Below are 21,953 nucleotides of genomic sequence, written 5' to 3'. Positions count from 1 at the left end.
ATCTCAGTATATACCTGTTCTGAAAGGCCCCAAGAGTGTGCAACCCCACTAAGGGGCACCACCAAGCAAGCGGCACAATGAAGACCAAGGAGCTTCTCCAAACAGGCCAAGGACAAAGTTGTGGAAAAATATAGATCAGAGTTGGGTTATAAAAAAATATCTGAAACTTTGAACATCCCACGGAGCACCATTAAATCCATTATAAAACAAATGTAAAGAATATGGCACCACAACACACCTGCCAAGAGAGGGCCGCCCACCAAAAAAACTCACAGACCAGGTAAGGAGGGCATTAATCAGAGAGGAAACAAAGAGACCAAAGATAACCCTGAAGGAGCTGCAAAGCTCCACAGTGGACATTGGAGTATAGGACCACTTTAAGCCGTACACTCCACAGAGCTGAGCAGAGCTGGGCTTTACAGAAGAGTGGACTGAAAAAAAGCCATTGCTTAAAGAAGAAAATAAGAAAACAAGTTTGGTGTTCGCCAAAAGGCATGTGGGAGACTCCCCAAACATTTGGAAGAACATACTCTGGTCAGATGAGACTAAAATTGAGCTTTTTGGCCATCAAGGTAAACTCTGTCTGGCGCAAACCTCTCATCACCACGAGAACACCATCCCCTGTGGGGATGTTTTACATCGGCAGGGACTGGGAAACTGGTCAGAATTTAAGGAATGATGGATGGCGCTAAATAAAGGGAAATTCATGTGGGAAACCGGTTTCAATCTTCCAGAGATTTGAGACTGGGACAGAGGTTCACCTTCCAGCAGGACAATGACCCTAAGCATACTGTTAAAGCAACACTTGAATGGTTTAAGGGGAAACATTTAAATGTCTTGGAATGGCCTAGTCAAAGCCCAGAATTCAATCCAATTGAGAATCTGTGGTATGACTTAAAGATTGCTGTACACCAGCAGAACCCATCCAACTTGAAGGAGCTGGAGAAGTTTTGCCTTAAAGAATGGGCAAAATGCCCAGTGGCTAGATGTGCCAAGCTTATAGAGACATACCCCAAGAGACTTGCAGCTGTAATTGCTGCAAAAGGTGGCTCTACAAAGTATTGACTTTGGGGAGGTGACTAGTTACGCATTCTCAAGTTCTCCGTTTTTTGTTCTTATTTCTTGTTTGTTTTGCATCTTCAAAGTGGTAGGCATGTTGTGTAAATCCAATGATACAAACCCCCCAAAAATGTATTTTAATTCCAGGTTGTAAGGCAATAAAATAGGAAAAATGGCAAGGAGGGTGAATACTTTCACAAGTCACTGTATTACAGTTAGATGACTTCAGAAGTTTCATGTAATCACAGCTAAGCGGCACATTCAGTTGACCATACAACATTTTTTACACACTCACAGCAGTAAAAAAAATTCGGGGCTGACCCAAAATCAGTCGGGGCTAAAGCCCTGAAAGCCGGGTCCTGGTGACGTTCCTGTTTCTGTCACATTGTGGTAGAATAATTAAACATTGATACAGTACTATGACTTTGAATTTAGAGATAAAGCACATGTTAAAATGAGATGATACTGGACTTACATGTACTTATTAATGAGACATTGGTAGCGGCTTTGACAGGGAGCATGTAATATTGGACAATTAACAACACATTTTATGCTCTTATGGAAGTGCTCTTCAAACTCACAGTCATCGTCTGTGTGGAGCTTGGCTTTGAGCTTTTCCATCTTCCTCTCGTCTCGGAGCAGAGTCCTGTCCTTCTTCAGGGTGCCTGTCCCATGACCGTCCTCCTTCTTCTCCTCCAACCCCTCCTGGAGCAGGGAGTACTCCTCGTAGTTGGTGATTCCTGAAGAGGAGACACAGCCAAGAAACTCAGAGAGGGATCAATTTAGAACACAGAGCCAGCACGTTGAGCTGTGCCATATTAGAGAAACCATCCCCTGCCTCCTACGTCCTCCCTCTCTTCCTCCCTCTGCCCAGAAAAAACAGTGGGGGAAACTGGAGAGCAGCCAGTACACTAAAGTGGGAAGTCAGAAGAGGAGAAGCCAAGCAGAAAGCCATCTCTAAACAAACACCAGCCAATAAAGAGATCTACCAGACATCTCTCTTCTCCTCACCCAATTGAGTTTGGGCACAGGCAGCCCAGCATAACTGAAATATATGGCTTTGGAAAGAAACACCTCCATGAGAGGAGAGGACAGCACAGTCTATGGCTACACAATTACCACCCATAATTTTAACAGAGGAGGAAAATATGTTTTACACCATCAGACATATCTATATAAAACCTGGACTATGCCAGTACCATAGCTAATTCTTATGTTCTGAAAGCTAGGGGGCGTGCATCCATACTGTAAGGTAGTGAGCTAAAAATAGGACCAGGTTTAATAATTTAAGGCTAGTGGATTGGTTGACTGGGTTTAGATTGCAGTTGGAGAGAGTTTACCCACCTATTCTACTGCATATGGTAACAAGTAACTCTCCCACAGTTTTAGAGTCATCCACCATGATAGTTTTAACTGCCCCGTCCAGCATCTTGATCTTCTGGGGCCTCTGTTTCTTCTTGTACTCCAAGACATCCTGGGAAACAAGGGGAGAGGTGAATCAGACGCAGTACCTTTGATGGAATGTGACATAAACCAAGAAGAGAACACCTAAACATCTGTATGTAAGTAGAACATCTAAGTCAGATCTACCACAGACCTCAACACCTCTTCAGATTTAAATAGAACTGAATGAGGTGTGATCCAGGGGTCTGATTGGGCTCTATGATTGGGCTTTACCCCGTTCCGGAGCATGTAGTAATCCAGAGTTCTACCAGACTCCAACCAGATTCCTTTTCTGGGATCATCATCAGAGAGAAACAGGCCGTAATCAGAGGCTGAAACAGAGACACAACACAGAGAACTTACGTATATTAGAGTAGTAATGGGAACAGTTGCTTGATTGACTGTTTAAATAGTATGAGTCAACTAAGAGTACACATATAGCTGGCTGTCCAAATGAAAGATACTGTCTATTTTGACAAAACAATGTTTTGACTGCATCTCGTGTAGTTACTGTTTTATGACGTAGAGGATGTCTCTTCTTCTGATCTCATTGACATTCATATGAATTATCCATATAATGACATTCAGTTGGGAAAGAAGGGTAATCATGCTGCCCATCAGACTCTCTAGCTGATATAAATCTGTTCTAAAGCCTAATGAGAGCTCACAGCTTAAAGAGCGTCTCCAACCTGCCTAACTAACACCACAGAGAGCTTATCCAGCCTGCCTAACTAACACCACATAGAGCTTATCCAGCCTGCCTAGCTAACACCACAGAGAGCTTATCCAGCCTGCCTAACTAACACCACAGAGAGCTTATCCAGCCTGCCTAACTAACACCACAGAGAGCTTTTCCAGCCTGCCTAACTAACACCACAGAGAGCTTATCCAGCCTGCCTAGCTAACACCACAGAGAGCTTATCCAGCCTGCCTAACTAACACCACAGAGAGCTTATCTAGCCTGCCTAGCTAACACCACAGAGAGCTTATCCAGCCTGCCTAACTAACACCACAGAGAGCTTTTCCAGCCTGCCTAGCTAACACCACAGAGAGCTTATCCAGCCTGCCTAACTAACACCACAGATAGTTAGGCAGGCTGGATAAGCTAACACCATAGAGAGCTTATCCAGCCTGCCTAACACACACCACAGATAGCTTATCCAGCCTGCCTAACACACACCACAGAGAGCTTATCCAGCCTGCCTAACACACACCACAGAGAGCTTATCCAGTCTGTCTAACACACACCACAGAGAGCTTATCCAGTCTGCCTAACACACACCACAGAGAGCTTATCCAGTCTGCCTAACACACACCACAGAGAGCTTATCCAGCCTGGCTAACACACCACAGAGAGCTTATCCAGCCTGCCTAACACACCACAGAGAGCTTATCCAGGCTGCCTAACTAACACCTCCGCAAGCGAGGAACACCACCCACAGACCCCAATTGAACCAGTCTTCTCAGAGAGAGCATAGACTGTAAGGCTTTGAAACAGTTTCCTGTCTTTCTGTAGTCAGAAAGCCATGCTGTGGGTGACATGGGTTTTTATCTCCTGTTTAAACAATTTTGAACCGTTTGTATCCTTTTCATGCACTCTGAAACAGAATTGGAGATCAGAAACTTATGCCTTTTTTTTACATTCATATTTTTTAGCAGACATGACTACAGTATTCAGTACAGAGTGACTTACACAAGTAATTATATAGTTTTTGCATTTATATTTTCTCTTAGTGCAACTGAGCCTTATGCAAGTGAAGATTTCTGACATTCAAAGAGGCCCCATTACCAGTAGTTCGCCCCATTTTGAGGTACCTCTCACCTTGGCCAGTCTGGGCTTCCGGAACCCTCTCCCTGATGATCCTGCAGGCGTCATACACAGGAGTGGAGGGCTCAAACTGCATGGTCTTCACCACATTGCACTGACGGACACATATCTTGAGTGACAGGGCCACCATTTTCACTGGTGATGTATTTATTGGTGTCACCAACCTACACACCTGAAAAACACAAACATATGTGTTTAGATATCTGTGGCTCAGGGAAATGTGAATAACATGACACTGGATATGTACACCAGAACAGCATATACAGGATATGGTCATAATTGTCCTCAGGTATATTGTAGAAGCGCTGCTTTGAATGAGTCTAATGCATCAGCTACTTTCCATCTCTCCTGATTTCTTACAAGGTTAAGAAGTAAGTAGAATTGTTTACTGGCAGTGTTTAGCATATGCTGAGCCGAGCCAAGGTGAGCAGGTTAACCTTTCAGCAGAAAGCAAATGTCTCTGTAGTCACCTACAATAATAGGACAGAAGATGCTACAGAGGAAATTACATTCAGGAGCAGCATCATTATCTGTGTTTACAAGTACAACCCCTTACAAGTAGACACCAGAGTCAAACCAGTGGGTGTTATGTCATCTGTTAAAAGGCAAACCAATTCCAGTACACTGCAGTTCCTATTCCTACTAAAGAGAAAACACACAGACAAAAGTTAACTAATGATACCATTTTATGTTTTTCTTTCTCTTGGCCGGGAGGGAAAACCATTCACAATGGATCTACCCAACAGTTAAGCCTCTTTTTTTTCAGAATTTAGTTCAGCAATTCCTTCCTCTACTTGGTGCACTGTCAAATCTGGATGACAAGACCATTTTCAGACAACCTTCAATTTTCCCCTTTATGGTAGAGGGAGTGCATATATGTTAGATATACTGTACAGGGGAATACTGTATTATGGATAATATGAGTTTACATTCACTATGTCCTTCTTGGGGACAAAGGTCATATTTAAGCTGTTCTTGTGAAATCATCAAATTGACTCCATTTAGAGAAATATAGCCATGACAAAATGTTTTCCCATACAATCATTCTGTGAGCAATTTCAGAGAAAACGTTTCTAATGATGTGGTTATGAATGAGGTCCCCTCTGACTAGCAGTGTTTCATAGTAGTGACTCTACCCTTCTCCTGCAGCCCACACAGAGCCTCTTCTCTCCAGATAGTCCCTTAGCACAAAGAGCCAGAGGTAATGGCTCTGCATGGGGCCTGCTCCATACAACCTGCCACAGGAGTCCTGCTGCGCCTTTGTGGCTCAGATATGTGGTTAGTCTCTGTTAGAAAGGCCACATGAGGACCAGCTAGCTCAGGCAACACATACACAGGCATGTGCACACACATAGAGGATGGGTTATGCTACACACAGCCCTGATTCAGGGAACATTATAATGGCAGCAGGGTGTAACATGGCCTTTACTGTGTGGTGATAATCAAAGTGTAAATATGTATTTTGAAAGCAGGAACTGCACAGTATATTCCGTTGAAACCTTGGAATAGAAACAATGTAGGAGGAGGAGCTGAAGACAAGCAGAATCATTCAATGGAACTCAGCCGTTGCGTAAAGGATAGAACACCCGCTCCTTTCCATCAGGGTTTCGCTTTATATCCATCAATAATAGCTCAAAGCTCCGCCATGTCGGCTTCAAATGCGATGAATGAAAAATTAGAACATTCCTGTTCTAGGCAGTAAGGATATATTTGATTCCAAATCAATGAAATTCTCAAGTGAAGGCCAGCAGTCACTCCAGAGAGAGAGCGCAAGACAGAGGGAGCATCCACATTATGAAACCCAAGGGGATAATCACTACTCTGGAGCGGAGCTAACAGTAGCGGTAGCAGCGTGAGAACCCATTTCTCACCGAGTTCCTCTCCTCTCTCTCTCTTCTGGCAAACACTCAACAGCAGCAGCAGGCTTCTCATTAGCTCAGCTTTCAGGCCGACACAGACCCATCACAGAGCAGAGACGACACAACATGGAGCAAGCAGATCGCAACCACAGATATATCAACACACAGAACGAATTGGTTTCTACTGTGTCCACCGAAAAATTATGCTTCAAAGTAGACTGAAAATAGTATTTATTTCCAGACCCCTGTCCTCTCATATACCATTACCAGGGCTTTCTCTCATCTATCCAGAGGGCTTCCAGTATTAAGTTACTGGTAGGTTTGTTTACTACTCAAAACATTAGAGAAGAGCAGCTTGGAGGGCAGTGTAAACATGGACAATTAAATAAGAGCTGAAGTCAGAAGCCATCTGGAGGGGATTCATGTCTAATGATTTGTTGTAATAATAATAGCAGAGAGCAGAGCCCCCAACGACAGCCAGCCACTGTCTCCTACTCAGCCTGGATTAGTACAGCACCAGTCACAGAATCAGACAGTCAACAGTGAGCTGGATGGACATGTTGGACATGATCACGTCATTGGAGACAATGTGATCGCTGATCACTACGTTTTGTGGAATTGGGTCATCACCAACAAACCTCCATTGCCACAATGGAGTTTTTTTTGTTGGGGGGTGGGGTGGGGTTAAACAGAATAGGCCCAAGTAAACCATTTCAAATATTTTCTCATGCCCCATCAAAATGAAAGTCAGACAGTGTAGGCTACAACACAATCTGGAATTAGTTCTCCAGAATTCCAGAGGTACATGGGAAGCTAGCTGTGGCTATGACTTCCAGCTGTGTTTGGTAAAATCTTACAGCTGCTTGATGGCCTAATATAGCATCTTTAAAGTCAAAAGACAAGTCAACAGTAAAACATATAGTAGTGATGAACCCTCTCAATGTGTTCAAACCAAAATAGACTGGGTGCATAATGCGGACAACACAATGTGCAGTGATTATAAACACACTAATAAAAAGAAGCTGGTGAACATTCAAATACTAAGTAACAATGTATCTACATACAGTTGAAGTTCGAAGTTAACATACACTTAGGTTGGCGTCATTAAAACCACTCCAACCATTTCTTGTTAACAAACTACAGTTTTGGCAAGCCGGTTAGGACATCTACTTTGTGCATGACAAGTAATTTTTCCAACAATTGTTTACAGACAGATTATTTCACTTATAATTAATTGTATCACAATTCCAGTGGGTCAGAAGTTTACATACACTAAATTGACTGTGCCTTTTAAACAGCTTGGAAAATTTCAGAAAATGTCATGGCTTTAAAAGCTTCTGATAGGCTAATTAACATAATTTGAGACAATTGGAGGTGTACCTGTGGATGAATTTCAAGGCCTAACTTCAAACTAAGTGCCTCTTTGCTTGACATCATGGGAAAATCAAAAGAAATCAGCCCAAAAATTGTAGACCTCCAAGTCTGGTTCATCCTTGGGAGCAATTTCCAAACTCCTGAAGGTACCACGTTCATCTGTACAAACAATAGTAAGCAAGTATAAACACCATGGGACCACGCAGCCGTCATACCGCTTAGCAAGGAGTTGCATTCAGTCTCCTAGAGATGAACGTACTTTGGTGCAAAAAGTGCAAATCAATCCCAGAACAACAGCAAAGGACCTTGTGAAGATGCTGGAGGAAACAGGTACAAAAGTATCAGTAAAATGAGTCCTATATCAACATAACCTGAAAGGCCGCTCAGCAAAGAAGCCACAGCTCCAAAACCGCCATGAAAAAGACTAAGGTTTGCAACTGCACATGGGGACAAAGATCGTACTTTTTGGAGAAATGTCCTCCGGTCTGATGAAACAAAAATATACAGTACCTTGCGAAAGTATTCGGCCCTCTTGAACTTTGCGACCTTTTGCCACATTTCAGGCTTCAAACATAAAGATATAAAACTGTATTTTTTTGTGAAGAATCAACAACAAGTGGGACACAATCATGAAGTGGAACGACATTTATTGGATATTTCAAACTTTTTTAACAAATCAAAAACTGAAAAATTGGGCGTGCAAAATTATTCAGCCCCCTTAAGTTAATACTTTGTAGCGCCACCTTTTGCTGCGATTACAGCTGTAAGTCGCTTGGGGTAATGTCTATCAGTTTTGCACATCGAGAGACTGACATTTTTTCCCATTCCTCCTTGCAAAACAGCTCGAGCTCAGTGAGGTTGGATGGAGAGCATTTGTGAACAGCAGTTTTCAGTTCTTTCCACAGATTCTCGATTGGATTCAGGTCTGGACTTTGACTTGGCCATTCTAACACCTGGATATGTTTATTTTTGAACCATTCCATTGTAGATTTTGCTTTATGTTTTGGATCATTGTCTTGTTGGAAGACAAATCTCCATCCCAGTCTCAGGTCTTTTGCAGACTCCATCAGGTTTTCTTCCAGAATGGTCCTGTATTTGGCTCCATCCATCTTCCCATCAATTTTAACCATCTTCCCTGTCCCTGCTGAAGAAAAGCAGGCCCAAACCATGATGCTGCCACCACCATGTTTGACAGTGGGGATGGTGTGTTCAGCTGTGTTGCTTTTACGCCAAACATAACGTTTTGCATTGTTGCCAAAAAGTTCAATTTTGGTTTCATCTGACCAGAGCACCTTCTTCCACATGTTTGGTGTGTCTCCCAGGTGGCTTGTGGCAAACTTTAAACAACACTTTTTATGGATATCTTTAAGAAATGGCTTTCTTCTTGCCACTCTTCCATAAAGGCCAGATTTGTGCAATATACGACTGATTGTTGTCCTATGGACAGAGTCTCCCACCTCAGCTGTAGATCTCTGCAGTTCATCCAGAGTGATCATGGGCCTCTTGGCTGCATCTCTGATCAGTCTTCTCCTTGAAGGAGCTGAAAGTTTAGAGGGACGGCCAGGTCTTGGTAGATTTGCAGTGGTCTGATACTACTTCCATTTCAATATTATCGCTTGCACAGTGCTCCTTGGGATGTTTAAAGCTTGGGAAATATTTTTGTATCCAAATCCGGCTTTAAACTTCTTCACAACAGTATCTCGGACCTGCCTGGTGTGTTCCTTGTTCTTCATGATGCTCTCTGCGCTTTTAACGGACCTCTGAGACTATCACAGTGCAGGTGCATTTATACGGAGACTTGATTACACACAGGTGGATTGTATTTATCATCATTAGTCATTTAGGTCAACATTGGATCATTCAGAGATCCTCACTGAACTTCTGGAGAGAGTTTGCTGCACTGAAAGTAAAGGGGCTGAATAATTGTGCACGCCCAATTTTTCAGTTTTTGATTTGTTAAAAAAGTTTGAAATATCCAATAAATGTCGTTCCACTTCATGATTGTGTCCCACTTGTTGTTGATTCTTCACAAAAAAATACAGTTTTATATCTTTATGTTTGAAGCCTGAAATGTGGCAAAAGGTCGCAAAGTTCAAGGGGGCCGAATACTTTCGCAAGGCACTGTAACTGTTTGGCCATAATGACCATTGTTATGTTTGGAGGAAAAAGGGGGAGGCTTGCAAGCCAAAAAACACCATCCCAACTGTGAAGCACGGGGGTGCCAGCATCATGTTGTTGGGGTTCTTTGCTGCAGGAGGGACTGGTGCACTACACAAAATAGATGGCATCATGAGGGGGGAAGATGATGTGGATGGAAAATGATGTGGATATATTAAAGCAACATCTCAAGACATCAGTCAGGAAGTTAAAGCTTGGTCGCAAACGGGTCTTCCAAAATGGACAATGACCCCATGCATACTTCCAAAGTTGTGGAAAAATGGCTTAAGGACAACAAAGTCAAGGTATTGGAGTGGCCATCACAAAGCCCTGACCTCAATCCCATAGAAAATTAGTGGGAAGAACTGAAAAAGCTTGTGCGAGCAAGAAGTCCTACAAACTTGACTCAGTTACACCAGATCTGTCAGGAGGAATGGGCCATTTCACATTCTTAAAATAAAGTGGTGATCCTAACTGACCTAAAACAGGGAATTTTCACTAGGATTAAATTTCAGGAATTGTGAAAAACTGAATTTAAATGTATTTGGCTAAAGTGTATGTAAACTTCCGACTTCAACTGTACACATTCATTAATCCCACAAGCATATGAAACCTAAATAACCTCCTGACCTATTTTATTGCAAGTGCCTTAATAAAAGATGAAGGTTTACAAACAAATAAGGTCAGGCAGTAATAGAAAACAAAAATGATACCACACCTATACTCTTGCAACACCAGAATCAAAATGATGTATTCTTGCAACACCCTTGTTAGGCTACATAGATAAAAAAAAAAAAACACCCACCCCCATCAGCTTATCTACTAAGTGAATTTCAAGGTCATGGCAAAGAAAGGACTAACATAAATCTTAATGGGCTACCAAAACATAACATAGATAATGATCATGCCATTTCTCAAAAATGCTAGTCCTCTATTAGCAAATAAGATGAAAACATGCGGGTTGAAGCTAAAAATGCATTAGTCTGGCTTTACTAATAGAATCAACCCTCTCATGCAGCAGCACTAGCTGTAAATAGTAGAAGCAAAGCCCTATAAGGATCAAAGGTGGATTAGCATACCAGCTCCCTATCCCAGCCTAGTCAGGGTGAGGAGATTTTAACAAGCTCTAATAAGATTTAAAACAACCTCAGACCTATAACTGATTCCCTTGTCTAAGAGCATGCAAAAACCTAAGCTGTACATGAATTCATTGGATAGTCTTGCTGAAAGCAAAGCACAGCTCTTGACTTCTTACATACTCTTATTATTATTATTATTATTATTATTATTATTATTATTATTATATAATTTATACTTTTGTACTAAAACAATATTTAAATGAGCTCCCAATGCATTACAATGGCAATAAAAGGCCCATAGAATTATGTACATTGGGACATTTAAAAAAAAAAAAAAAGATAAATTCTTCCATGCATCTCCTCCTACACCATTTAAGCTATCAACACCAAACCAACATTGAGGTGTTCAGTCTGACCCTACTTAGATTGCTTGCCAAAGGCTTTTTGATACCATTTATACTTTTGTAACTACAGTATAACCCTTTTAAATGTGCATAAATGAACTTGGTTTGAATGAGAATCATAGACATTCAGTGGTAGCTATTCAAAATGCTCCTGCTCCTTGGCAAATTAAGCAAGAATATCAACTTTAAAAAAATTCAGGCTAACCTAACTTCAAGTTCTTAAAAACTTGTATCAACTATATACATTTGCATAAATTCCAATAAAATAACTCTAACAGTAACTATTGAACCATTCAAACTAGAGACACCAAACCAACTTTCTCATGCTCAGGCTATCCTAAACTTCAAATGATGTAGAAGGTTGATGAACTATAACTATATAAATCTGCATACAATAGAATAACATAACTCACCAACAGTAACTCTTTAAACCAACTTCACATGTTCAAGCTATCCTATCCAATCAATCAATCAGTCCATTTAGCTATTTTTTCTACTATAACCAGTCACTACCATTACTACTGCAGTCACTTCCACTACTGTAACTTATTTCAAAACCATACATGCTTTTAAAAAGTTAGCAAGCAGACACATTTTCTTCAGTAAATGTACTTCTTTAGTTATGATTGTTAATTAAACAAAACATATGTAGGGTCTTAATTTGAACTATATTATCACAGCAAAATAATCCTGCAGCAACGGGATTTGAACGTTTAGTCCATAATGTTGCTTGATCGGTGGTTGGGCTACTAGCTGGCCAAACGTAGGCTACATGAAAAGTGCAAAATTACCACATGTTAGTGTGGGTTTTCAGTGAATATATGTAAATCACAAAGCTCATCTGCAAATTCTTAGCAACAAAAGACTGATCAAATTAAGATCCTACATCTGTAAGTGACTGGCATGAGGAAGTAGGGCGAGAATAAATCCATCATCAGCATTTTTCTGAGAAGGTGGGAGAGAGAAGGATGAAAGGTGTCATATGCTGATGAGTGCAATCTTTCCTTGGGTTCCTTTCTCTCATCTTTATACCCTCCACTTGTGCTCCACATTCATCCCCCCTTTCAATCCCTGTCTGATTAAAAGACAGGTCAATCTGCTGCAGGCCTGGGGCATGTCTCCTGGGGTCACCTCTAGTGTGTGCGTTCCAGGCCTCCCCCACCCCTACTGTGTGCCTAGAGGTGACCCCAGGCAACATGCCCCGGGCCTGCCTGCCTGCCTGCCTGCCACACACACACACACTCTGTCGTATGTGAAGTGATGCTTAGGGGCACTATAAAAGGGATTGTGTACACATCAACAGAATATATATTGTTGGCCAACTGGTAAAAACATGACAAGGATAGGGAGGATATCCCACTTTACAATATCCTTCATGTTCTGGTCTATACCATTACTCTTATGAGGTCTGAACAACATGGGGCTAATAACCCTCTGGGAGTTGCAGTCACATCCACTAAAGATGACCTGATATATTCCATCCAGATATCATTCATTCCAAATCATATAAACACCAGCTCTCAATAGCAAATAACATTCAAGCCCCATGACTACAATACAACCTACCACAAACATTAGCACTTTACTAAGGCAGAAAGTCAAGGTCAGGACTGTAATTCAATCTGATTTCAAGGCCGCTAAGCCGCATGTGCTATTTTTGAATTTAATGACATTCGAGTGTAACGTGTCTTAATTGGAAAAGAGTAAATCAGAGGTTTGAAGAACAGCTTGCTAGCAGAGAGGCATTAATCAGCCATCATAAATACATCCTCAGTTAAGAGCCAGGCGTGATTTATCCACAGAACATGCAGCAGCAAATGATGACCCATCTCTTTAACTACCCAGGGTTGTGAATACCAAACGAGACAGGAGATACATCACTCTGTCAGATGCATCGTCACACTTATCATACATCTACAGTACATGTTTCACATAAATATCACATCTATAGCACAGCCAGTGAGATGGTTAACTAACCTTAATCATAAAAAACTGCACTTTTTGTATGAGTAGGATTTCCAGGCTCCTGTGAGCAGATGTAAAGTAGAGTAAACATCCTGTAATTACACAACGTAATTATTTGTGCATTAAATACAAACCTGCTGTACATACAACTAAAAAAGGAACCTGCAAGTATGAATTTCGTTGGACGGTGTATACCATGTAGCCTGTACATACGACTAATAAAACTTTAAACTTGGCTCACACACAAGCAATGACAATCTACACATCACCTTCCTATTCTTTACATATCAAGATGTCCTTGTTACACCCACTTCTGTTCTCGGAAAACAGCCATAGTTTGGCCTATTTATGGGCTGAACTAAATACAACCACCATGATAAATCATCAATCTGAGGCCTTCACTCTAACTTTCCGCTCTTCTAATACAAAGGCATCTTCAGACTGGCCTTGTGCCCATGAACAATGAACAGTGCAATAACAATAATAATAATAATTTTGGGAGTGCTTATATTTGTCCTGTTTAACTGTTGTACAAGTGTTCATTGTTCCAAGTGTGTAATGGAAATGTGTTTCTTGCATATCCCAACTCCCGAGACGCCCGCAGGGAGTGGGGTTACAGCCAGGGTCACCATTGTCCAGTGCCCCAGGGCAATTGGGGTTAAGTACCTTGCTCAAGGGCAGTGACATGTTTCACCTTGTCTGCTCTGGGATTCGAACCAGCGACCTTTCGATTACTGGCCCAACCGACTAACCTCGCGGCTAACTACTGCCTCCATGTTTGGCCTTCTCTACAGACAATGCATTGAACATCTTTTTACTCAGTACTGGGATATTTTAAGGTTATCAGGAGAGGCTTTGAAAGAACTGTCATACTTCGTGTTACAGTATGGAATAAAAGTCCCTAAGTAGGAGTGTTCTTGGTTGAGAATGTCGATTGTACTATAAACGAAGGCAAACGGTTCAGCACTTGCGACGTTAAGCCACCAGCAAATTCACTATTTGACCCCTACATATAAGTAGTATGTCTCAAACAGTAACGAGGAGCAGGCTGTTGTGTCTTCACTGATGCTGGCTCAGAGAGGATATAGGCTTTCCTCTAATGTAATTTGAAGATACAGATGCTGACAGAAATTGTAAATCTTACCCTTGTCGCAGGGGCAGGGAGAAAACAGCTCCTTTTACTCTAGCTAAAAATACCCAGAAAAGTAGAACGTCCTCCAGCACTGCTTCACAGGGATCCAAATAGACTCCCGTCTCCCTAAGCATTTAAGAGGAAACCACTCTGCCATTTAGTAGAGCTAATATGATGGTTTCCCTCTACAAGAACCTCCACTTATACTTAAATTGAGCCAAAAAATCTTTATTCCTAAGTCATGAGGATAAATACTTTAAATTAAGCTAATATAAAACACAAGAGGGTTTTGTAAGTATTGAGTAAAACAAAGTGTAAATCCTCTACAATCATTATGTAAGTGGTTCTAAAATGATACTTGCTCCACTTAAGACTACTTTCAAAAAAGGAGCACAGCTTATTCTTTTACATTTCTCCAACTATAGTGCCTTCAGAAAGTATTCATACCCCGTGACTTATTCCACTTTGTTTTCTCTCACATGTTATACCCCATAATGAAAAACTGAAAACATGTTTTTAGACATTGTAGGAAATTTATAGAAATGTTTCAAAAACATAAACGTAGTGTCGGTCCCATGTTTCATGAGCTGAAATAACAGATCCCAGAAATATTCCATACCTACAAGAAGCTTTTTTTCTCTCAAATGTTGTGCACAAATTTGTTTACATCCCCATTGATGAGCATTTCTCCTTTGTCAAGATAATCAATCCATCCACCTGATGGACATATCAAGAAGCTGATTAAACAGCATGATCATTACACAGGTGCACCGTGTGCCGAGGACAATAAAAGGCCACTCTAAAATGTGCAGTTTTGTCACACAACACAATGCCACAGATGTCTCAAGTTGAGGGAGCATGCAATAGGCACGCTGACTGCAGGAATGTTCACCAGAGCTGTTGCCAGAGAATTGAACGGTAATTTCTCTACCATAAGCCACCTCAAACATAATTTCAGAGAATTTGGCAGTACGTCCAACAGGCCTTGTGTGGGCGAGAGGTTTGCTGATGTCAATGTTGTGAACAGAGATCCCCATGGTGGTGGGGTTAATGTATGGGCAGGCATAAGCTATGGACAATGAATACAATTGCATTTTATCGATGGCAATTTGAATGCACAGAGATACCGTGAAAAGATCCTGAGGCCCTTTGTCATGCCATTCATCCGCCGCCATCACCTCCAGTGCCTGTGCCCAAGAACACTAAGGCAACCTGCCTAAATGACTATTGACCCGTAGCACTTACATCTGTAGCCATGAAATGCTTAGAAAGACTGGTCATGGCTCACATCAACACCATTATCTCAGAAACACTAGACCCACTCCAATTTGCATACTGCCACAACAGATCCACAGATGATGCAATCTCTATTGCACGCCACACTGCCCTTTCACACCTGGACAAAAGGAACACCTATGTGAGAATGCTATTCATTGACTACAGCTCAGCGTTCAACACCATAGTGCCCTCAAAGCTCATCACTAAGCTAAGGACCCTGGGACTAAACACCTCCCTCTGCAACTAGATCCTGGACTTCCTGACGGGCCGCCCCAAGGTGTTAAGGTTAGGTAATAACCCATCCACCACGCTGATCCTCAACAAGGGGGACCCTCAGGGGTGCGTGCTTAGTCCCCTCATGTACTCCCTGTTCACTCATGACTGCACTGCCAGGCACAAGACCATCATTAAGTTTGCTGATGACACAACAATGGTGGGCCTGATCACTGACAATGATGAGACAGCCTATAGGGATGGGGTCAGAGACCTGACCGTGTGGTGAAAGGACAACAACCTCTCCCTCAACGTGATCAAGACAAAGGAGATGATTGTGGACTACAGAAAAAGAAGGACAGAGCATGCCCCCATTCTCATCAACGGGGCTGTAGTGGAGCAGGTGGAGAGCTTCAAGTTCCTTGGCGTCCACATCACCAACAAACTAACATGGTCCAAGCACACCAAGACAGTCGTGAAGAGGGCACGACAAAACCTATTCCCCCTCAGGAGACTGAAAATATTTGGCATGGGTCAGAAGGTAGACAGAATGTGCTCTTTGGTAAAAGGGAGTCCCTGGCGAAGGCCATGCAGCCGTAACGCGTCGGATTTTAAAAACCTTTTTCCCCATTGAACATGCCATACAAATAAAGGCATTTGAATTAATTATATGAAGAGTGCCTTGGTCCTCCTTTCTTTTTGAGCATTCTAAACAGCTTTTACCTCCAAGCCATGAGACTCCTGAACAGCTAATCAAATGGCTACCCAGACTATTTGCATTGCCCCCCCTTCTACGCTGCTGCTACTCTCTGTTATTATCTATGCATAGTCACTTAAATAACTCTACCTACATGTACATATTATCTCGACACCGCTGCCCCCACACATTGACTCTGTACCAGTACCCCCTGTATATAGCCCATCTATTGTTATTTACTGCTGCTCTTTAATTATTTGTTATTCTTATCTCTTACTTTTCTTTTGTATTTTCTTAAAACTGCATTGATGGTTAAGGGCTTGTACGTAAGCATTTCACTGTATTTGGCTCATGTGACAAATACAATTTGATTTTGATTTAATTTAATGTACAGCCCCATGTCGCAAGGATCTGTACACAATTTTTGGAAGCTGAAAAAGTCCCAGTCTTTCAAAGGCCTGCATACTCACCAGACAAGTCACCCAATGAGCAGGTTTGGGATGCTCTGGATCAACCTGTACAGCAGCATGTTCCAGTTCCCGTCAATATCCAGCAACTTCGCACAGCCATTGAAAGAGTGGGACAACTTTCCACAGGCCACAATCAACAGCCTGATCAACTCTATGTGAAGGAGATGTGTTGTGCTGCATGGTCACACCATATACTGACTGGTTTTCGGATCCAGAACCCCATCTTTAAAAAATATATATATATTTATGTGACCAACACATGTATATCTGTATTCCCAGTCATGTGAAATCCATAGATTGGGGCCTAACCACCCTGCATACCACTGCTGGCTTGCTTCTGAAGCTAAGCAGGGTTGGTCCTGGTCAGTCCCTGGATGGGAAACCAGATGCTGCTGGAAGTGGTGTTGGAGGGTCAGTAGGAGGCACTCTTTCCACTGGTCTAAAAAAATAATAATATCCCAATGCCCCAGGGCAATGATTGGGGACAAGTAGGGTGCTGTCTTTCGGTTGGGACGTTAAACGGGTGTCCTGACTCTCTGAGGTCATTATGATCCCATGGCACCTATCGTAAGAGTAGGGGTGTTAACCCCCGTGTCCTGGCTAAAAATTACTAATCAGGCCCTCAAACCATCATGGCCACCTAATAATCCCCAGTTTACAATTGGCTGATTCATCCCCCTCCACTCCCCTGTAACTATTCCCCAGGTCGTTGCTGCAAATGAGAACGTGTTCTCAGTCAACTTACCTGGTAAAATAACAGGTAAATAAAACAATAAAAATGTAATTCAACTGACTAAATGTCCTTATATGAACTGAAACTTAGTAAAATCTTTGAAATGGTTGCATGTTGGTTTATATTTTTATTCAGTATAGAAATCTCATTTATTCGCTCCTCTGAGTCAATACATGTTATTTTATTGAAAATATGAAGAGTGGTACTCAGTGATGAGTTATGTTGGATTTTCCTCAAACATAATGCTTTGTATTCAGGACATATTTACATATTTAATTTCTTTGCCACATTCTTTGCAGTTTTACTTTAGTGCCTTATTGCAAACAGGATGCATGTTTTGGAATATGTTTTATTCTGTACAGGCTTTCTTCTTTTCACTGTCATTTAGATTAGTATTGTGGAGTAACCACAATGTTGTTGATCTATCCTCAATGTTCTCCTATCACACCCATTAAACTCTAACCATTTTAAAGGCACCATTGGCTTCATGGTGAAAACCCTGAGCAGTGTCCTTCCTCTCTGGAAACTGAGTTAGGAAAGACACCCGTTTCTCTGTATTGACCATCCAAAGTGTAATTAATAACTTCACCATGCTCAAAGGGATACTCAACGTCTACCAATAGGTGCCCTTCTTTGCGAGGCATTGGAAAACCTCCCTGGTCAACATACAATCATTGGATAACAAAATAGACAAACTACGATCACGAATATCCAACCAACAGGACATTAAAAACTGTAATATCTTATGTTTCACCGAGTCGTGGCTGAACAATGACATGGATAAAATACAGCTGGTGGGTTTTAAGCTGCATCGGCAAGATAGAGCAGCTGCCTCCGGAAAGACAAGGGGTGGCGGTCTGTGTTTATTTGTAAACAACAGCTGATGCACGAAATCTAATATTAAGTCTCGAGGTTTTGATTGCCTGAGATAGAGTATCTCATGAAGCTGAAGACCACACTATTTACCAAGAGAGTTTCCATCAATATTGTTCATAGCTGTCTATTTACCACCACAAACCGATGCTGGCACTAAGACCGCACTCAATGAGCTGTGGAAGGCCATAAGCAAACAGGAAAATGCTCATCCAGAGGCGGCGCGCCTAGTTGCCGGGGACTTTAATGCAGGGGAACTTAAATCCATTTTATCTCATTTCTACCAGCATGTTAGATGTGCAACCAGAGAAAAAATAAAAAAGACTATCTAGACCAACTTTACTCCACACACAGAGACGCGTATAAAGCTCTCCCTCACCCTCCATTTGGCAAATCTGACCATAATTCTATCCTCCTGATTCCTGCTTACAAACAAAAACTAAAGCAGGAAGCACCAGTAACTCGGTCAATAAAGAAGTGGTCAGATGACACAGATGGTAAGCTACAGGACTGTTTTGCTAGCACAGACTGGAATATGTTACAGGATTCTTCCAATGGCATTGAGGGGTACACCACATCTTTCACTGTCTTCATCAATAAGTGCGTTGATGACGCCGTCCCCACAGTGACTATACATACATACCCCATCCAGAAGCTATGGCTTACAGGCAACATCCGCACTGAGCGATTATGTGACTTGTTAAGCACATTTTCACTCCTGAACTTATTTAGGCTTGCCAAAACAAAGGGGTTGAATAGTTATTGACTCAAGACATTTCAGCTTTTCATTTTTTATTAATTTGTTAACATTTAAATTAAACAATTTCAATTCAATATTATAGGTCATTGACTATAGGCCAGTGACACAAAATCTAAATGAAATACATTTTAAATTCAGGCTGTAACAACAACATTTGGAAAAAGTCAAGGGGTGTGAATCCTGTCTGGAGGCATTGTAATTGCAGAACATTCAAAGAAAGTATAATATACTATGTACTGTTAAAATAATTCTAGAGGGACTAGATCAGGCACTTACAGGATACAGTATACTATAATAAAGCCTTGCTGGGCTCACTGTTAGACATGAAGAACCAGCATGTGACTTGGCCAAGGTAGGAGGAGCTACTAGAGGAGAAGAGACTAGAGCAGAGCACCCAACAGCTGCAGTCAGTCAGTCACTGGACTGTACACCAAGGATGGTGGATAATTTAAGATGTGCCACTCAAGTCATCCAAAAAAAAATGCTCAGTTCTGGTCTTCTTAATGAGTTTGCTCTCCGAAAGGCACCAATGCATTAGCAGCTGGGTCTGGTCTGCTTACTTCATTGACTGTATATGACCCAGAGAAAATTAGGGTGACGCTTCTTCAGTCTCTGTGTCCAGCCACACATTGTTGCCATGGCCTCCAAAACTGACTGGATTCCCTGGCTCCACCCAACAAGACTGTGGGAGGGTACGTTTGGACTCTCTTCAAGCCTGAGTGGTCCCTCTGGTCATAAGAGGGTATAAGAGGGTAGAGAAAGAGATGTTTTCAGAGCCCCTTAACTGGCTGATCCCTAAGGAGCATTAAAGTACGAAATCGATTTTTCTTGATATAACATCTGGGATCTTGGATCCTCCTGAAGTTGGTTTTATGTGTAAATTCTGATATAGTGAGTATGAGTGAGAGTCAGGAGTTCAGCTTGTATCTGCCACGCTATCTCGCCTTGCAACTCAGCCCACTCAGCGTAGCATGGGGTCATAGTTTGTGTGTGACTGAGAGACTAACACATTTCACAGATTACAACTCATTCAAAAGCTGACAACACCGTTATACCGTACATATGTAGCAAGTGAATAATCCCATTTGTGAGTGGGATGATAAAGGATGTGTATGGATAGGTGTCTGACAGCTGACAGTATTAGTCAGAGGTACAGTAGGACTGACACAGATCATCCCCCCTCAATAAAATATGGATATATACCACCCAGCCCTAGCTATCTACCAGTATTGTTGCATGGACCAGTTTGATTTTTACCTTACATAACAGTATTTCAATGTTTGGTTTGTTAAATATAATACACATCAAATAACAGTGATGAAACTTGATTATGGCAATCATCTGTTCTTACCGGCAGTAAGATAGTGCTTATTTGCGCACATGTAGTTTTTTTAAATGAATAGTGCCTATGATGCAGCGCTGGTGCTGAAGGTGCGCACATGAAAGTAAGCATGCATGGGGCAGATACAGTGCTGTACAGTATCTGCCCACTGTTGGCTAGAGCGCACGTATAGCCTACACAATGAGACAATTATGGACAAAAGAGAAAAAGTATTTGTTAAAACGGCAAACAAGTATCGATTCCCTTCAAACATTTAGAAATGATATACTCTTTCACCTAGCAAGTTATGCATTTACAATATCCATTTTTTGCTTTCCTATTGTACTAGCTTTTGCTGGTTTGACTCAGAAAATGTATTAAACTCTTTTGTATTATTTTTTAATTTTTTAGAAAGGTAAGTATTGATGATCATGTCACCAGAATAAGATCCATTGATATTTGTTGGAAAGGAGCATCAGGCTCATCACCTTGCACTTTCACCACCCTGAAGTTGGTCATCATTTATTTAATCTGTAGTCTAATAACCTGCACGATTTCCAGACAAGTCGTAGTGGGAGGACCACACAACATTTCATCACGTGACCCCAAGTTTATTTCGATATGATGGTTATTATATCAATATTTGCGCATAAAAGCTTTCCATCACGATATGATATTTTGTCCATATCACCCAGCTCTGCCCTCATCCCCAGGCCCTTGTCAGGACGATGTCAGCCAGTCAGGGAAAGTGCTGCTGTCTGCGAACACCACTGGGTTGGAGCAGCCCAGATATACAGTATTTGTAGGGCTTTATTTACCACCGTAACAAAAAGCTTAGAGAAAATGTGAGTATTTTGAGAAATTCAAGATCAAAACAGCCATTTTATGTTCCAGGCTATTTCCGTCATTGTTTCCATCTTCTCGGAAAAAAAGAAGACTCAAGTAACAAAATTATGTTGCTCTTTTCTCTGCTCCTGCAGTGAATCTGACTGGTGCGTGCTACAATAACTATAGTATGACACAGGTTGCAATTGGAGTAATATGCGCTATTATTACCAGAGGAAGAGGATAGCCGGAGAGAGGAGCATCATGAAATGTGATTGTAATTAAGGAGGGATCATTGCTATGGCAAGCTTACAGAAACAAAACATCAGTCTAAGATTTCTCTTTCTGAAAAGAAAGCAGTTCTAGAGCAAACATGCTTTTCCTCTGGGCTGATTCAAGTGGGCGTATGAAATCATTGCGCTGCTGCTTCCAAAGGCTAACAGACCATTGGGATACTCCCTCTTCCAGTCTCTCACACACAGT

General features: G+C 41.7%; 1 protein-coding gene across 4 annotated transcripts in view; it reads right to left on the bottom strand.

Moving 5' to 3' along the window:
• The window catches only part of LOC110520933 (talin-2), a 153,824-nt gene that overhangs the window by 75,505 nt on the left and 56,366 nt on the right, over positions 1-21,953 (bottom strand). For all 4 annotated transcript variants that reach the window (XM_036975472.2, XM_090226693.1, XM_090226736.1 and 1 more), the window contains 4 exons: positions 4,325-4,502; positions 2,737-2,834; positions 2,404-2,533; positions 1,641-1,799 (listed from right to left, as the gene is read on the bottom strand). In XM_036975472.2, the coding sequence (XP_036831367.2) occupies positions 1,641-1,799; positions 2,404-2,533; positions 2,737-2,834; positions 4,325-4,502 (565 nt within the window). The remainder of the gene's footprint in view (positions 1-1,640; positions 1,800-2,403; positions 2,534-2,736; positions 2,835-4,324; positions 4,503-21,953) is intronic.

This window comes from Oncorhynchus mykiss, chromosome 1 (assembly GCF_057628025.1).
Source record: "Oncorhynchus mykiss isolate SJ-2025 chromosome 1, ASM5762802v1, whole genome shotgun sequence".
Classification (NCBI taxonomy): domain Eukaryota; kingdom Metazoa; phylum Chordata; class Actinopteri; order Salmoniformes; family Salmonidae; genus Oncorhynchus; species Oncorhynchus mykiss.
This window is presented reverse-complemented; position numbering and strand designations above follow the sequence as displayed.